Source organism: Ovis aries, chromosome 2 (assembly GCF_016772045.2).
Source record: "Ovis aries strain OAR_USU_Benz2616 breed Rambouillet chromosome 2, ARS-UI_Ramb_v3.0, whole genome shotgun sequence".
In the NCBI taxonomy this organism is placed as follows: Eukaryota; Metazoa; Chordata; class Mammalia; order Artiodactyla; family Bovidae; genus Ovis; species Ovis aries.
Genome location: NC_056055.1, coordinates 49,269,946 through 49,288,914, shown reverse-complemented (window position 1 = coordinate 49,288,914; position 18,969 = coordinate 49,269,946). Strand labels below are relative to the sequence as shown.

General features: G+C 44.4%; 1 protein-coding gene across 2 annotated transcripts in view; it reads right to left on the bottom strand.

The window, feature by feature from the left end:
- The window catches only part of GABBR2 (gamma-aminobutyric acid type B receptor subunit 2), a 370,102-nt gene that overhangs the window by 208,599 nt on the left and 142,534 nt on the right, over positions 1 to 18,969 (bottom strand). For both annotated transcript variants that reach the window (XM_027964399.3, XM_042243210.1), the window contains exon 3: positions 7,965 to 8,135. In XM_027964399.3, coding sequence (XP_027820200.1) covers positions 7,965 to 8,135 — 171 coding nt within the window. The remainder of the gene's footprint in view (positions 1 to 7,964; positions 8,136 to 18,969) is intronic.

Genomic DNA, 18,969 nt, shown 5'->3' with positions numbered 1-18,969 from the left:
GTCAGAGCATGTATTTGTTAATGCGAGTTCACTCATGTGTATGGAAAAAAATGTTAAGGACATATGCCTATAGATGTTAACACTGACCTTTCTGTGGGTACTTACGGCCAATTTTTTTTTTTTTTTTACTTTATTTTACTTTACAATACTGTATTGGTTTCGCCATACATTGACATGAATCCGCCACGGGTGTACTTGAGTTCCCAATCCTGAACCCCCCTCCCATCTCCCACCTCATATCATCTCTCTGGATCATCCCCGTGCACCAGCCCCAAGCATCCTGTATCCTGTATCGAACATAGACTGGCGATTCGTTTCTTACATGATAGTATAGGCCACTTTTTACTTTTCCTTTTTTGTTCTGTGTTTTCCAAGTTTTCTGTGTTGAGTACATATCAATATCATGGTTAGAAAACATCATATGAGTATTTTAAAACAAGCAAAAACTAATAACAAACAGAACTTGAAGGTTTTATGTAAGAAAGTGACTACAGTCTTATTATGTTTCTTTTGAGTCCCTGCAGTAACCTCCTGGCTGGTTTCCCAGACTATCTGCTCATCCCAATCAGCTCTCAAGATTGCTAACCGTCTCTCACCCCTGATCTGAAACCTTCCATCGCTCCCTGCTCCTACTGCTACAGGTGAAGTCCAAACATGGAGGCATGTGGGGTCTTCACCATCCTTTCGCTCAGCCCATTCTCCCCTTCTTGCCCTACATACTGAACCGTCCAGCTCTAACTACCTTCTATGTCCCGAAGCTTCCCTACACCTTCCAACTCCACTCCGTCACTCACATACCCTGGCACTACCGAAGCCAGGCAGATGGGCCTTGGAGGTGGGGGAACCACAGCCAGAATTACCAGAAGAGCTCTGGGGACCCACACATGACAAGACGCACCGTCTTGTTAGCCAAGCGCAGCCAAGGCTGTGACAAATTCCCCTGGGACACTTGGTAGGAGCAGGTGTGGTGGGGTGGCACTGAGATTTGGGGTCTGGGAAGATCATAAGATGTACACACAGAATCTCATGGCAAAACCCCAGGGGACTGGGAGGAGCCCTGCTTGAGACATGGATTGCTTGTTCTGGACACCTACCTCCTTGCTCCTGAGGTGGGTGTTGGGTGGGATGGATGGGGGTACTGGTCCAGGCCCATGTCTCTTTTCCAGAAGGAGAGGCAAAAACCTGGGTTCACACCTACACCTGCCCTGCTTGGTGAAGCCTTGGCAAAGTGACTTCATCCCTCCTGAGTGAGTCTGTTCTACCAAATGGAGACGGACCATGCTGGGCAACTAAAAGTCATCACCTGCATATGGTAGGTATCCTGCAAATGGCAGTAGATGATGTCATAACTATTAAATACATTTTCATACCCAGCGGTTCTGGAGCAGCAGCTGCTTCATAGGGATGTAGTCATGCTCTGGGAACCTGGCCCAGGGACTGTGCAGGACCCCCCAGGAAGTATCCCTGTTCAGGGCTGTGAAGTGAATGGCCATGATTCGCCCACCCTCCCCCTCTGGAGACCTCCAGGAACTCCTCTGGGCCCTCACTCACTCGTGTGTTCCAGGGACCACACTGCCTGGGTGGAGATATAGTTATCTAATATCACAGCCCTGGTGAGCAGCAGGTGTGGCACTCACCCTGGCCCCCCTGGCAAGCACCCATCCTCTCTGAGCTGGGTCCAGGGCAGCTTCTTTCTTCTAAGAGCTGGGGTGTGTGAGATAGGAGGGTGCTTGGCTTTGAAGACCTGCTGGGGAGTATCAGGAGGAAGCATCTGCCATCTCCTCCCTGGTCTAGAGAGGAGAAGGGAGGGTGTGGGCTATCCTTCCAAGGGTGGAGCTCCAAGCCCAAACAAGGCATTCCCCTCAGAGGCCTGCCTTTTAGGCTCAGCCACTGCAGCCACCTCTGGACAGGATAATATCCTAAAAGCATGAGCAAGTTCTTCAGATAGAAGTTGGGGCATAGAGTAGAACCATCAGGGTCAGAATCTGATCTGTCAGGAATCCCCTCTGGCCTCCTAATAACAGAAGATCTGCAGGTCTGTGGGTGACCCTGCAACCTAGAGGAAGGCCAAGGACAAAGATCAGAGCTGGGTCTGGCCCTACTTTCTGATAAAGTGGGCCTCAAAGCACAGTGGCCTCAGTTGAAAGCTTCTCATTCTTCTAATACCGGGATTCTCCAACTCCAGGGTGCTGGGCCCCACCCCCAAGTGTCTGATTCAGGGGGCCTGGGGTGGAATCCTCAGATTTGCTGGGAACAAGTTCCCATTGCCAATGCTGCTGGTCAAGGGCCACACTGCAAGAACTGCTTTAGGGGATGGGATGACGTGATCCTGGTACAAGAGGATACTGAAGTGATGACAACTCAGAACAAACATCCCAGAGAGTCAAAAACACAACTCAGACACAAACTATAGTGAGCTCATTCCCAATGCCCAACTCTGACACCACCCAGAAGAACCACAGAGCAGGTTCTAGGTCACTGCTGCTTCCAGTGGCTGGCCCAAAACCTTCCACTGAGATCTCTAGAAGAATCCTCCACCAACAAACAATGCCACATCCAAACAAAACTCAGTTAACAGATGTCAGAATGACCTGAGCTGAGCTCTGTGGGAATGTGGCTTCCCAACTTTGTGGGCGCCTCCCCTCTCCCCGATGGCCCCTGTAACTCACAACAGGGACTGACACTTCCCTACAGCCCCCTCACCACCATCTCACCATCCTAGTTGCAAGCAGACTCTGGACCCCAAGAAAGAAACCACTGCCTTGGGCTCTAAGAATCTGGCCTAGTGGACAGAGATTGATTTACTGAAATCCTTACTGAACACATATGCACCAGGGTTAGGGGACAGAAAGGCTCTTGTCCACAGGGGCCCTCCAGTCCAGGAGCAGAGGGTGACTGACAAGGAAGCAGGGGAGGTATTTCTCTGTGCACAGCTGGTACAGAGAGAAGCCTGAGGGAAGGGGAGCTCAGAGACGCACACCTGACCCAGTCTGGGGAGGAAAGGTGAGCCAGGTATGGGAGAGGACAGTCTGCAGAGAGAAGCCAGCACAGAGGTGAAATTGGACCAAAGTGGGGAGTGCCGGAGGTGAGACAGAGAAGGAGGCCTCAGGGTATGTACGGGTTTCTGCGGCCACCCCAAGGAGCTCATCCCTGCTCGGAGCAGCAGGGAAGGCTGATGATTCTACTAAGGCTGGCTCCTAGACGAGAAACAAGCACAGGGTGCCCCCACCCTCCACTGTGAGCATGTCCTCTGAGCCATATAAGTGGCAACTTTAGAGAAGGCGACCAGAGACCCCTTTGGTTGGGGCAGATGGTGACTTGGCAAGCAAGGAAGGGCTCCAAGGGCCATGGAGGGCTGAAAGGGCAGGTGCTTTGAAGAGGAAGCTCTGCAGATGGTGCCCTTTTGGTCTTGGACAGATCAAGGGCTTCGGTGGGTCCCAGCTCTTAAGGGAGGCTCTGGTATGGAAAGGTCAGCCCTGGAAGCACCGAGATCACTAAGCCAGTGACTGGGCAAGGAGTCTTCGAGCCTGCCTGGAGGGAGCAGAGGAGAGAGGAGTGCTGCTAGTGGCAGGCACTAGATCCCACCGTCTGTCTGGGCTGCTGAACGGCGGCCAGCCATGGGTTAAGGAACCAGATTCTAGATGACAATAAAAATAACTGCCACCTCTTGCATGGTGCTTATTATGAGTCAGGCACGCCTCTTAGCACTTTAACTTTCAGAACACATGTAATCCTCAAGCATCCTAAGAGTTAGTTACCATTATTATCCCCATTTTTTTAAGAGGAAGAAACTAAGGCGCATAGAAACTCAGTAATTCTCATGGTTGCACCCCTGGGAGTGGCAGGATTAGGGGCAATGACCCTGAACCTTCACCGCAAACTCCTTGAGCTAGGAGAGCTCTTAGAGGTCAATCAACCCAACTCCCTTATCTTATAGAGGGGAAACTGAGGCCGAGAGAGACAGAGTGGTCTGTTCAATGGTACTAAGCTGGTTAGTTTAGCATCATGGGATCAGGAATCCAAAGAATAACTTAGTGAAGATGGTTTGGTAGACCAAAGGACCAGGAGCTGGGAGAATAGGCTCAAATAACCCTCTGGCTATCTGCTGGTCCTCAGCCACCCCTGCTCACTACCTTCATCTCCACCTCATCCCTGCCTCTATCCTATGCCTTCCGTGTACACACAGACACCACTCAGCACCCTGGTCTCTCATTTCCTTGCCCCTAATCCTAGTGACCTCTACCTCTACTCAGCTTTAGCTATTCATTCGTCACCAGGGCTTGGCCCCCCCCACTCCCTACATCCCTCCCCCAGCTCTGCCACAGTCTCCCATTCTTCTAGCTCCTTCATCTCTACACTCTCAAGCTTTTCAGAGACTTCCAGAGCTACACTTCTTCAAGCCCACAGGCCACTGCCTGTCCACTGCTCTCCATCCCAGGTCCCACGGACCACCCTCTCAGCAGTACTCTCTTTATCACCACTTTTACCTTTGTCTTCCACCTGGTGATTCTGATGAGAAACCAGAGCTGAGAAATCAAAGAAGGAGGCCTGACACTTACTGACCTTGAAGCCATGTCCACTCCTCCCTGGCCTTCCATGCCCCAGGTTCTGTACCTTCATGGATGTTGGCACATGGCAGGCCACATCCGTATTTTTTGAGTGAATGGATATGCATTCCTAGGGCTTGTCCCAAGTACCAGCAGAGGTGAGAATGTCCATTTAATGAACTCCAACTATGCAGAAGTTTTTCATTTATGTTTTTTCATCTAACCCTCTCATCTCCCAGTGCCTGTGAGGTGGGGATAAATATCTCTACTTTACACAAGGGAAACTGGATCTCGCTGAGGTATAGTGAATTGCCTGGGGCCGCAAAGCTTTTGCTTGGTAGATCTGGGCTTAGAGATCTGGTACCAAGTCTTTCCTTCTTTCCTCTGATATAAGTCTTTGACCCAGAGAGGGTAGAGCTGAAGCAAGTGCCATCTTTCTGGCCACTGGTTCCCCATGGACCCCTGATTGTCCTGGCATCAGCTTTAGATCTGGTAACCGCCTGGGGTCACACAGCCATTGCTTGGCAAAGTGGGGCCCAGAGATCGGCATATCTGATCCAAGGCCTGAGCAGCTCTCGGTTACTGCACACTAGCTTTGAATCTCATGGACAGGGGCTCCAAGGAGCAGCTGGTTCCAAGGTAGGATAACCCTCAGCCCTCTACCCCTTTCAGAAGATTAAGGTTTTAATTAAGGTTTTCCCCCATTTCCCTCTAACTTCGGGATTGCTTTCATTTGACATTCCTTCCAGTGCACCAGTCCGGAACAGAACTGCTTGATGCTGCTGATCGACCAGTTTCATAAAAGGACTCCAGTTTCCTCTGCACTCACGAAAAGCTGTTAGCTCCTGGAGAGTTTCCAGGGCCTGCACTCCAGTGATGCAGCCAGACATCGGGAGAGGGATGCCAAAGCCCTTGGGCACAGAGAGGAGTCAGCTGGGCTGAGAGATTAAAATCGAAAGGGGTTCTTGCCAGCAATACCACCAAGCAACATCCTGTCCTTAGAAAAGAGGCTTCCCACTGAGATGCCCTGAAACCTGGCTGAAGGCTCTAACACAGCTGTGCAGGGACAGAGATGTGGTACCAAACTGACATTTCCTGACGCCAGTGAGGACAGAGTAATGGAGAAAACACTGACCAACAGTCTGTCAGGCTTCCAGCCTCAGCTGGGCTCTTTACCAGCAAGTGCCCTGGGGCAAGAAAGCACCTGCCCTCTGTGAGCCTCAGTTTCCTCATCTGTAAAATGGGAACCATAACCTCTCCCTAAAGGGCAACTGGCTGTTTGGAAATCTATAAAGCTTGGGGCTGATCACGTATCCTCTTTAAACCAAAGATTGGGGTTTTTCAAACCTCTCTACACAAAAAATTAGTTCTCATGTGACTACAGGTAGTTAGGGATAGGAAGAAGGAGCAATGGGCTGTCTGGACCTGGAGTCTAGATTCTGGGATTCAGTCCTGACTTCTCTGTCAACAATCTTGCATAACTTCAGAGATGCTTTGAAGCCCTGAACTTTGTTCATTCCTCTCTCTGAGCGTCAGTCTCCCCTTCTGTACAATGGGGAGGTTGGGGGAGGTGTCTCTAAGAGCCCTTCAGGCTATGTCAGCCAAAGACTCCATTGCAAAAAAGCAGGTCCCTCCAAGTCTCAGCAGAGTCCATGTGGATGGGGCCACAGGACTGGCCCTGCCCACTCTCACCATTAATCTGCTTCACACTCATTCCAGAACATTCGTGGCTGCTGTATAAAGGGCAGGCTTCCAGCAACAGCCTCTTCAGTGTTTGGCAGTGAGTCACTCCCACTGGAGGTCAAGTTCTCTTTGTGCCTCTGCCTAGGGACTGGGAAACAGAGGTGGGAAGCTGAGGACCATTCTTGTCAGGGAAAATCTGGCCTTGTTTGGATGACTACAGACTACTGCTTTTCAAGCACCTCTGAAAATATCCCTCTCAGCGCATAAACTGTATAGTTTGCAAAGCTCTTTGAAATTCATGACTCATCTGATTTTGGCAGGAGGTCTACAAGATGGGCTCGGGAAGGGTTATTGTCCCCATTTTGTAGGGACGGAAGCTGCAGCTCAGAGAAGTGAGGTGACTTGGCCAAGGTCGCACAGCTAACGCATGGAGTGGCCTCTCCTTCCCAGGGAAAAAAGGGGCAGAGCCTCAGAAAGGCAAGTGCAGAGCTGGCGTGGAAACCGGGTCTGGTGGTTCCTGGCCCTGCTCCACTCCACCTTCCCCCCGCCACCCCTCGACTGGCAGAAGGGGCGTGTCCTCCCCGACTACTCTCACAGAGGTCTACTGCACACCCACCGAACACATTTCCCTGAGGATCTGCTCACAGTTGTTTCTCTTTCTTTCTCTTGGGCTCCTAAGCAAACCTGGACTGTACCATCTTGTGGGGAAGCTCCAAGGACCAAGAGCACACACAGGAGAAGACAGGAAAGTAGGGACTATAAAGAGATGAGGGAAGAAAGAAACCATTCTGCACTCAGCTGAGTGGAGAAAGCTTTTTAAAAGATTTGCTAATATCCACTGTTTGTAAAAAATGTGTGGAAATTTTCAAAGTGGTTGGAGGAACTAGAAATTAGAACAGGCTTTCTGGAGATCAGTTTGTCTGAACGTTTTAAATGTCCCAGTAACTCTACTTCTAGAAATCTATCGTGAAGATGCATACCTAGGTGGAATGGTGTTGGCTGTGACATCAAAAAGCTGTAAACATTCAGTAATTTACCATCTATCCACCTGAAGCCAATGAAGATCTCAAAGATCTGTTGTAAAGTGAAAAATGCAAAACATCTACCCAGTATGAGGACATTAGGTTTAAAAGTACTGAAAAAGGTCTGGGCAGAGGAACATTACACAGAAAGCCGGACTTGACTTGGAAGAGAAAGTGGATTTAGAGGAATTGGGTAAAGCAGCCCTTTTCTTTCTTTCTTTTCTTTTCTTTTTTTTTTTTTTTTTTTTACTATATGTAATTTAACTTCTCTTTTCCTTTCAACAACAGCAAGCCTCAGAACACCAAGTATTGATGTATATTTGTAAATCATTAAAACAAACAAAAACTAAAAAAAACCCATCCGATCCACAGTGACTTTGGGAATCTTCATTCCAAGCCAGCTTCTCCCCAAATTCTCCTCACAGGAGAAACATTCTTGGTGGCACCTCGTGATTTTGGATCATCACTAGGGTCTGCAGCAAGAACAACACATCTACGGGGGTGGTGAGGGAATAAGCCACATGATTTAGCCAGAAGGCACAATGGAAGGGGAGGTTCCACTACTGAGCTGTGTGAGTTGGAGGTCTTCACCAGCCCCAAGCACAGTCGAATACCTCAACAGCTCCAAGGCCCTGGGACAGTGCCCACCCTGATGGAGCTGTCGCGCCCCTTGCCTGGAGGTGGGTGAGGGGCGCCTCCCAGCGGCGCGTACCTCTGAGAAGCGCTGCACATCCTGGGTCAGCGTGCCCACCCGTCTCCACTGGTAGTGCTTCAGCAACTTCAGGATGGCTGGATTCACCGCGTTATCTGATGGGACCGTCCGAAAGAAGTAAGGGTATTTCTTCTTATCTGCTAAAACAGGCGTGGTGGCAGCAAAGGACAGCTGAAAAACACAAAAGACACAGCATTTTACTGGGGGTACCTCATAGCTGTGGGCCCAGGATCTTTCCTAAGGGAACAGAGGTCTTTAGTTCTCACTTGAGGTACAAACACAGGGGCAAAATACTTTTAACCTTCTTACTGCAAAAGTAACATGTTACAATTGAAGAGGCTTTTAAAAATACAAAATAAGGAGAAAGAACCTTCGTTAATGTTGTCGTCTGCCTCCTTCAGATCCTCTCTCCATGCATGGGAATGAACTAAAAAAAAGATTCTTGAGATCATTCTATATACACATTTGAACTGTTTGTTTATTCCCTCATTAAACATTGTCTTAAAAGCATTTAACCATCCTGTTAAAACTTCTTGCAAACATTTTATCATGTAAATTTTTAATAGCTCCATAATATTCTAGCATCTGAACATACTGTAATTTACTAAATTGTGTTTAATTTGGGGACATTTAGACTATTTCTAATTTGTCACTATTATCATATTATTCTACAAGCACCTTTGTGCTTAGCATTTTTCCCCTATATTTCAGGCTTTTTCCATAGGGTAGAGTCTGGGATGTGAAATTTTTCCCAAAGAAAGAATGTGAGCTTTTAAAGGCATGGGATGATTTGAGAGAATAGCACTGAAACATGTATATTGCCATATGTAAAATATGTAACCAGCGCAAGTTCAATTCATGAAGCAGGGCACCCAAAGCCAGTGCTCTGGGACAACCCAGAGGGATAGGGTAGGGAGGGAAGAGGGAGGGGGTTTCAGGATGGGGGGCACACATGTGTACCTGTGGCTGATTCAAGTCGATGTATGGCAAAAAACAGCACAATATTATAAAGTAATTATCCTTCAATTAAGATAAAGAAATTAATTTTAAAAAATAAAGACTTCATACTTATTTCCAAAAAGGATTGTATCAATTTGCACACCCACTAGCCAGGTATAACTACAGAGGATCAATCTTACCACATTCTTGTCAACAGACAGAAATAAAATATCTTTCTATCCAATTTATTAATGATTTATTACTGAAAAACTGGAATCATATTGCATTTACCTTTTCTATGTGGCTGATTACTAGTCATAAGTCCTATTTTAGGAATTGCTTTTTCATGTCTCTTATTTATTTTTTGAGTGGTATTCTAATGCTTTCCTTATCAAATTTAATGAAGACTGTTATCCGTACAGCATTCAAACTCAAGCTATTACAGGTGCTGCAAACACCCCAGCTTGTTTGCTTTTACGTTTCACGTGTGTATATCCTAATTTACAGTCAGTAGTCAAATCTGTCCATCTTTCCTTTTATTAGTCCTTCTTTTCCTTTTAAGTGCATGTGAGTTGCTAAATTGGATTTTAATTATCTGTCCTACAGGGCCCAGCATAAATGTCACCTCTTCTATAACATTTCTTCTGATCTCTGCTTTCTCTTCCCCTCAGCCTCATCCACAGAAGGTGGTTATCAAATTTTTTGATCTTTGCAGTGTGAGGGTGGAAAAATGGTATCTTCTTGTAGTTCTGATTTGCATTTACCTTATTAAGAGTGAGGTTGAGGATCTCTCTGATGTTGAAGAACAATTTGCAGTATCTTTCTGGAAAGTATTCACATCCTTTGCTTGTTTTCCAATTGGACTTTGAGTCTTTCCCTTACTGGTTAGCAGAAGTAAGGAGATTAGCCCTTCGTGATATAAGTTGCTAATTCACCCTCAGTCTGTACCTTTTCTTTTGGTGTTTCTCATGATGTCTTTTGCCATATAGAGTTGTTTGTGTGTGTGGCTGAATTTATTAATTTTTTCCTTTCTGTTTTCAGGCTTTATGTCATATTTAGAAAAACCTTTCCCAACCTGAGATTGTACGAGAATTCCTCCATGGTGCCTTCTAGCCTGTCTGTCATCCTCCCCTGTCTGTCCTCCCAGGTCATCGCCTGGTGGGGGAGGAGGAAGATTCGGTACTCGCATGTGATGAGCGCTGACCCAGCTGATGGTCAGGCTTTACATGATTCTGTGGCCCCTGACAAATCATTTTGCTTCTCATGTGTCTAGCAAGTATTTAATAAACTCTTGGACAGTTTTTTTGTTGTTGATGGGTACCGGTAGCTCCAGAATTTTGTGACCACTGCCATGGTTATATCTGTGCATCACCTGTTAACGCTACTTGGTCTAGTCTAATCTTCATCAGGATGCTTCATTTACCAAACTTTGTGCTCAGCATACCTAAATATTGTTTTATTTTTGGCCATGCTGCACAACTTTCAGGATCTTAGCTCCCTGACCAGGGTTGAATTCGTGCTCCCAGTAGTGAAAGTGGGGAGTCCTAACCACTGGACCACCAGGGAATTCCCAATACTCTTTTTAAAAAGTAGTACTTCCTTCCTTCTTTTGTTTCGTTTAAATCTTTGATCCAGAGAGGGCATGGCTGAAGCAAGATCTCTCTTTGCTGCCACCAGCTTTCTCCCCCAGCGTTTGCTATTCCAGCAGCTCTAGATTCAATATGCTCAGAGTCCAGCTTCAGCATCTTGGGAAGAAATGTCCTGGCACCCTCAGCCCCCAGTTGAAGTTGCTTTGCTGCTCTTCCTGTGACCTGAGGAAGCACTTCTTCCCCCCAAGACTTCAGCAGAGCAGGGCAGTAGCAATCTTGTCCCTTTGGTGACCTGGCTCAGGCAGTAGATTGCCACTACCTAGGGTCCCCAGATCTCCTCAGTTCACTTGGCAGCCTCAACAGGTCCCATTTGTTGGAGCTGAACACACAACAACCCATCAGCTGTCACCGGAGCTAGAGACCACCTATAGAAACCAATTTCTAAGATCCCCACAGAGACAGGACATCATCCCAAGCTTGGTTGAGGTCAAGGACAGATCGACTGTTAAAAATAAATTGGGGGGCGGGTAGAGTAAGCCCCAGTAGGGAGTACCCAGAGAGAGGAAATCCCAGTTGGACACAGTAAGGACACTCACATCCAGAGTTGTCCAGCAAGGGAAGGCCTGCTGACAGAAGTAGTGAGATCCCTGTGTCTGGAGGCATGCAAATGGAGGCTAGCCCATGGCCCAGAAAGAACACAGAGGGGCTTCAAACTGTCTGAGAACTCCTGAAAACCTGTATGAAAACACCTGTGGGGCATGCATATGCATACAGACACACACATTTTTCTGAAAAGAGGATCCATGGCTGCCATCAGATTTATAACAAGTATCTTACAACCAAAGTGAGCACATCTGCCTGAAGGTGATACTTAGGTCCCATAGTGATGTAAGAAATAGAAGCTCTCTACAGTCTGCTCAGACCCAGTATCTGTGATTCTTCTCTCAAGATTAAAACAACACTTCCAGTTACCATAGGTCAGTGTAGGAAGGAGCTATTAAAAAATCAGAGAGACACTATTTCAGGACCTGGGATGGTATATGTGCAATTGCATCCCCAAAAATGCTTATCTAATACAATTTGGAAAATATTGGTTTTCTGATGTGATTTCTGAATCACACTCTGGTTGATACTTTGCTATTATTGTCCCATTAGTTCCAGGTCCACAATTAATTGTTGCTTGAACAACCTCATATGTTTGCCCTGTAGGTAATTACAGTGGTTACTGTTCAGTGAATAAATGGCCCATTGTGTTTACAATGGGCTTGGAGTACAATATATGCCCCGGGTCTAAATCATGTTGGGTGCAAAATATTAACTGGCACTGACATTTTCTGCACCATTTGAGATAATGCACACTTTGATTAGATTGCTTTGCATCACTGTTCTTCTAGCTTTAGCCTCCTAAAACTTTCTTCTACCGGCAAAGGCTGCAGGCGCTGGGTAGCACTGCTGAACTTCAGAACTGAAGGAACCTGAGAAATCATCTAGTTCTGGGGTTCTCTCTCTACTCTGGCTACACACTGGAGTCACATGAGGAGATTTTTTAAAATATTGATGACTTGGTCCCTCTCCAAACCAAGTGAATCAGAATCTCTGGGCATAGAGCCCAGGTATCAGTATTATTTAAAAACTTCCCAAGGTGATTATGGAGCCCAATGAAGGTTGAGAATCACTGGTACAGCTCAACAGCCCTAGTTTTGAATAAGCAGACTGAGGTCCTGAAATGGAAAGACATCGAGATATCCATCAAAATTAGTAAGAGGTAGAAACAGAATTCGAATGCAGAGCTAAAGGACTCTAACACCTGTGTTCTTTCTTCCTCTGCTGCCTGTGTGCCAGGCTTTCCTCCTCTAGCACAGACACCCAGTTCCTGCAACACGTGGCCTGTCAGCATCAGGACCCCATTCAAAGATCCAATCTCCTGCCTCATTTCACATAGCCAAGTCAATTTCTAAACAGACTATGACTGAAGTTTCAAGTTAATCTCTACCAAGGATTATTTCAGAGAGTACTTATAAATTCATTTTACAGTTTCATTATCATTTCTAGTTTTATTGCATTGTTTTGAGAATTTGGTGTATACAGTGTCTGCTTTTGGAATTTATTGAGATATTTTTTGGGTGGCTTATTATATAATCAATTTTTGTGACAGTTCCATGGTAGCCAGAAAAATAGATGCAGTCTCTAGTTGTAAGCTATAAAATTCTTTATCAGATTTTTGATGCATAAGAGATATAGCCCAACTAACCATTTATATTACTAACACATGCTTTGTATTTTTGTCTACTTGACCTATCAAAGACTGAGAGGTATGTTGAGCTTTTTTCTATTGTCTCTGACAATTTCTCCACGTTACTCAAATATTCTGCTTTTTACATTTTGATTTTATGTTGTTTTGAAAATAACTGCTTGTTACAGTTACATCGTTATTTTTCAGCAATGTATATATATCCTTCCCTAGTGCAAACAGCAGGTACTTACCAGATAATCACTGAATGATTTGAGGATTAAAATATTTATCAAGATAAAATAACCCTGTTTGTCATTTATTGCTGTTTGTTTCATATAATATCTTGCTCAATATTAATGCTGAATTAATATCTTGATATTAATATTGAAACCCTTTATTTTTTGCTTGCATTTACCTGTCATAGCTCTGATTCTCCTTTTATTTGTATTCCATTAAGATTGCTTTTAAGTATATTTCTTGAAATGAGGACATGAATGGATTTTAAAATACATGCTTATTGCTGCAATAAATACTTGACATTGCATTCATCATCTTGCTGGCAGTCTTTTTTTAAAAAAGAAATGTTTCCTTTTTGTTTCCTTTTGTTCCCTTTGGTTTTCAGACTCCTCCATTCTTCTCCATTCTGGATATATTAATCTTGCTTTTTGTCTTAACCTGTTAGACTGTCTTTTCATATTCTGAAGAAGGGTGAGGGGTTGAAAATTTGCTGAGGATGACCCTCTGTTGTTTTGACGCATGGTAGAATATATCTGGATATAAAATTCTTGGGCTACCATTTTTCTGCTTTGAACCTACAAAGTGGTACAGAGGAGAAATCTGAGGATAGTTTGATTGTTATTCATTTACAGGTAACTGACTTTCTCTGTTTGGATGCCTGAAGGGTTTTTTTCTTTATTCTTAGAATTTAAAAAAATTGCTTAAATAGTTGTGGATGTGGCAGTCTTGATTTTATCTGGAACACAGGGAGGCTTTCAATCTATAGGCTCAAGTCTTTTAACTAAAAAAACATACATATATGCATATGAACATTTACACATATATATAATAAGTATAAATACATTATATAAATGTAGCATTTATATATATATATAACATATAATGCTATATATTCATTATATTTATATTACATTAATATTCATATATATCCTTGCCTCTCCACTAGAATACTTGATTAGCTATGTGTTGTCTTTCATTCCCCAAATCTGTATCTGTATTTTTTCTGTGATTTCACATCTTGGTCCTTCTCCTCTGCATTCTGAAAGACCATCTTCTTTTATCTCTTATTAGAGGGTACCTGAAAATTCAGTTTCACTAATTTCTGGTAAAAGGGCCATATCATCCACAGTCCCGGTGACAGAGCACCAGGGTTCTCATTTCTTCACATACTAACCACCATTTGGCATTACCTGACTTCCTACCTTTTTGCTTATCTTTCAGGGATAAGGTAGCTCTTTATTAATAATTGATTCTGCAGCACCCCGAACATAATGTGGTTGAGTAGCTGTATGGATACACCATTCAAGTTCTTTATTCAGTGGGTTTGCCTTTCAAGTCACTTTCAGTGTTAGTCCTTGCCATATTTTTTATTGTTATTGACTTCTTCCATTTTCTAGTAATTTTTTAATGATCAGAACCCTTTTTGCTCCATCCTATCTCATGTTTCATGGAGACCATGTCTTTCCTGCATATGACTGAAGCTGCTGAAAGTCTTTCTAAAGTTTTTTTCTTTATCCTACAATAGCTTATCTTCAGAGCTGGACTCTTCCTCTACTTCTGGGTATTGTGAGTCTTTGGTTATTTTTACAGTATTTTTTCAAAGGCTGAATGTTAGGTATTTTCAATGTACTCATCCTCAAAAGCATGGCAGGTATTCTGAGAGGTGGCCTATTAACAGATAATACATGGATTGCCCATGGCCCTATTTTCTGTCTGTTTACATTATAACTGAGTATTTTTTTCTCAGAAAACTGAGGAACGAGTGTTTGAGCACAGATTTTGGTGTCTAGTACACTCCCCCCTTACATAGTTCTATATTAACAAGTACCTTATTTTCTGATTCTCTGGATCAACACAGTACACCAAATTTCTGTCCTGCATGGCTGCCAGGAATTCTCTTTTCTGCCTGTAAAACTTTACTTTGGAGATTTCTGTTTAAACTTCTTGTGCTCTCCTGTCTACCCTCTATCTAGCTTTGTCTAGGAATTTATAGCTCTGTTTGAATTTAGAAAGATAAATGAAAATGAAGAGAAAAAAAGCATCTTGATTGCCTCAAAGATCAGCAACTGTGACTAGAGGCATAGTTGTCCAAATTTCTGATTGGATGGTAATGAATTTGCCTGCAATGCAGGAGACCCAGGTTCAATCCCTGGGTCAGGAAGATCCCCTGAAGAAGGAAATGGCAACCCACTACAGTATTCTTGCTTGGGAAATCCTATGGACAGAGGAGCCTGGTGGGCTACGGTTCATAGGGTGGCAAAAAGTCGGACATGACTAAGTGTTACCCAAGGAAGGAAGGATCTGGGTCCCTAATAGATTCTGGGGGTTGGTGGGGGAGAGAAAAGTCTGTTATTTTACAGGGCAGATGTAATTTTATGCAGCAAGTTTCTGAGTGCCAAGAGATAATATTCGGTAGAATTTTCTCAAGCATATCCCATCTACTTTATAATCAGCAAAGCTTCCAAACATCTAGACTGTCAGTAAGTCTTAGAGTCCCTTAGTTCTTTGAGGTAGGATTTACTATCCATTTTACAGCTAAATAAACCATGGCCCAGAAAAGCGACACAATCCATGCAAGTTCAATGCAGGAAAATGTGATTTTGACTTCATATCTGGTTGCCTTTCTTTTTATTTTTTAATAAATTTTTAATTAATTAATTTATTTATAACTGCACTGGCTCTTCATTGCTGCACATGGGCCTTTTATAGTTGTAGTTGTTATGACTCTGCAACCCCATGGACTCCAGCACACCAGGCTTCCCTGTCCTTCACTGTCTCCAGGAGTTCGCTCAAACTCATGTCCATTGAGTCAGTGACACCATCCAATCATCTTGTTCTCTGTCACCCCGTTCTCCTCTTGGCCTCAATCTTTCCCAGCATCAGGGTCTTTTCTAATGAGTCAGCTCTTCACATCAGGTGGCTCAAGTATTGAAGCTTCAGCATCAGTCCTTCCAATGAATATTCAGGGTTTATTTCCTTTAGGATTGACTGGTTTGATCTCCTTGTTCAAGGAGATCAAGAGTCTTCTCCAGCACCACAAATCGAAAGCATCAATTCTTTGGCGCCCAGCCTTCCTTATGGTCCCACTCTCACATCTGGTTGTGGAGAGTGGGGTCTCCTCCTCGTTGCAGTGCGCGGGCTTCTCGTTCCAGGGACTTCTCTTGTTGCACAGCGCAGGCTCGAGGCGCTTGGAATCCAGCAGCTGGAGCACACAGCTTCTAGAGCACAGGCTCAGTACTTGTGGTACATGGGCTTAGCTGCTCCACAGCATGTGGGGTCTTTTCAGACCGGGGATCAAACCTGTGTCCTCTGCGCTGGCATGAAGATTCTTAACCACTTAACCAGAGAAGTCCTGGTTCTCTTTCTCCAACCACCTCTGACGCATCAGTCCAAGATGAGGTGGGGCAATGACCCAAGGCTTGCTCTCTCTTCTGAGACCCACTAGCACGGGGAAGAAACTGCTTATTTCAAGGCTTTCAGGGTGTCTCAAACATAGCTGGTGTCTATGGTGGGCATGGTTGGTCCTGGGAAATTCTGGGGGACACACCCTTAACCAGAAAAGTAGAAGAGGAGGCAGCCATCAGCATCTCTCTCTGAGTTCTGGCTTGCCGTGGAATATTCTGTACAAGTTTAGGGTTAGTGTATGGAACTGTGAGTCTCTTTCACATTAAGGGCCCAGAGGTAGAGAGAACAGGAGAGTGAAGCCAACTATACAGACACTTCCGGGAGCTGGAAAACCAGGCTTACCCTTGTCTCTACGGCTTTGAGAGCAAAGCAGAGCAAAGCAGACACCCCCTCTGTGGGTATCTGTTTTTCTCATCTCCAAAAATGATGGGTTGAACCAAAGACTTGAAAGTTTCCTTCATCTGTATACCACACAACTCTATACTTCTCTCTCCAACAACTGAGGAGAATGATTAAAGAGTTGATTAGTTTTGTGTGGGTGTATGTTTCATTTGATCTGATTTATTCTGATAATTGCCATTGTGTTTCACTTCTCTTTTGCAGATTCAAGCCTAAATGAAAAATGTAAATACACCTCCCAATTTCAGGGTCTTTATTAAACTCTCAGCCACTGATGAATTCTTCTCTAAATGTAATTCCTTCTTTACCTGGTTTGGGGCCTCTGGCTTTAACTTGTCTGCAGAAATAAACCATTTTTCAAGTGGAAAGTCTAACCAAGAACAGCCTGGGTTGCTAAATCCTAGGTGAGAAGTACGGGCCAGATGCCAGAGGGGAGAAGATGATTGAGGCTTGCTCTTTTCTCCACTTGGTTTAATCTTCTTCCATGGGTTTGCTGACTGTTTCTGTAATTAAATGAGGGAGGTATTTGTCATCTAGGGTTCCTTTCAGCCAAGATGAATGGAATGCAACTTTCTCAGGAAGCTTCTGACAAAACCCTGTTTGTGGCCAGTGCCAGGACATATACAAAGGCACCAGGCTGTGTGCGTTGGGAACTGGGGTCCACTTCAGATCTGCGCCAGGTCACCGCTGCGCCCAAGCCCTGGCGAAAAACTGTTTGGACACAAAGTGCCTCAACACAGATGCCTGTGAGACTAATGTGATGTGGGGTGGCCACAAAGCATTTCCCAAGTTGAGGAGGGAAAATGAAAGCCTGGCATTTGGGCGAATTTCTGCAGCCCCACTCCAATAAGATTTGCTGAGCAGCATATGCAGACTGCCTCTGGGGCTTGAAACTTCTTCTGGAACCCCCTGGGGACAATCACCCTCCTTCCTATTGATGACATTTAGTGCTAATCACTCAGAGATGCACAGCAGTTGAGTTGTTATCACCCATGTCCATCGTCATGTCCTTAAAATCTGGGGACTCGCAACAATTCCTGCTGGAGGCAGGGAGGGCATAATAGTGTTTGCTCCTCGTGGAGAGTGCCGTGCCCAAGGCCCCATGAGCAGCAAGGGGCAAAGCTGGCATTTGAACTCAGATATTTTGCCTTCTTCAAGGTATTGCCTAGTGAGCACCTGCCTTGGGGCCAGCATTGTGTGAGGGGGCTTGACATGAAGGGTTCACTTTGTCACTGAATGTGCAAAGCCACCTTATGGGACAGACATTATTTTGATCTGCATTTTTCGATGAAGCAACTGAGGCTCAAAGAGGTTAAGCCACTTGCACGTGATCACACATCAAGTGACTGGCAAAGCAGGGAGACTGATATCACCAGCTTCCATTCCACAGACTGTTATGCTTCTTCTGTGTGATGAACAACTTCCAAAATTCATTTCCTGCTTTAGTCTAACTTTGACCTTCACAAAACCCCACGATACAGAGTCGACTTTATTGCCCTAATTTTATAGATGAGGAAACTGAAGCTCAGAGGGATAAGTGACTTGCTCAGGGTCACATGTGAGCAAGTAAGCAAGTAGCAAGGTTAGGGCTCAAACTTGGGACTTTTCTTCTTGAAATCTGGCTCCTCTCTCCATCAAAAAGGCTGCTTCTTAGGAAGGCACCTAGGTACAATATGAGAAAGCAAGTGGGACCATTTAAGAGAAAGCAAAAGAAAAAAAAGATTTGCTTAAAAGAAAAAAAACCCACAACAATACTAAATCCATGGCTTATTATGCTTCACTTGCCTGAGATGTTGCAATTCAATTATATGAGACAAAACTCATATGTATATTTGACATTTTATTGAAGACCAAATTCTTCACATTTTTCTTTTTAAACTTTTATTAGGATTATAAACTACATGTATAAGTATATAAAATATATATGTTCAGTTCAAGGAGTAATAATAAAATCAATATCAACTTGTCGATCACCCAGTTTAAGAGAAAAGCTTTTATTTATGTGCAAATTGTAAAGTAACTTAATTTTTTGCTCTTTAAGATAAATTTTTTTTTTCCATGTGGCATTCTGTGACTTTTATTTCCTTCTTTACTCCCCTCTACAGTATTTCTATCATTGTTTTACATAAAGAAATTTGCAAAACAAATATTACTTCCTCCAATCCTTTTTTTTCCTCCTTTAGAGTAAAAAGCTGGAGTTAAG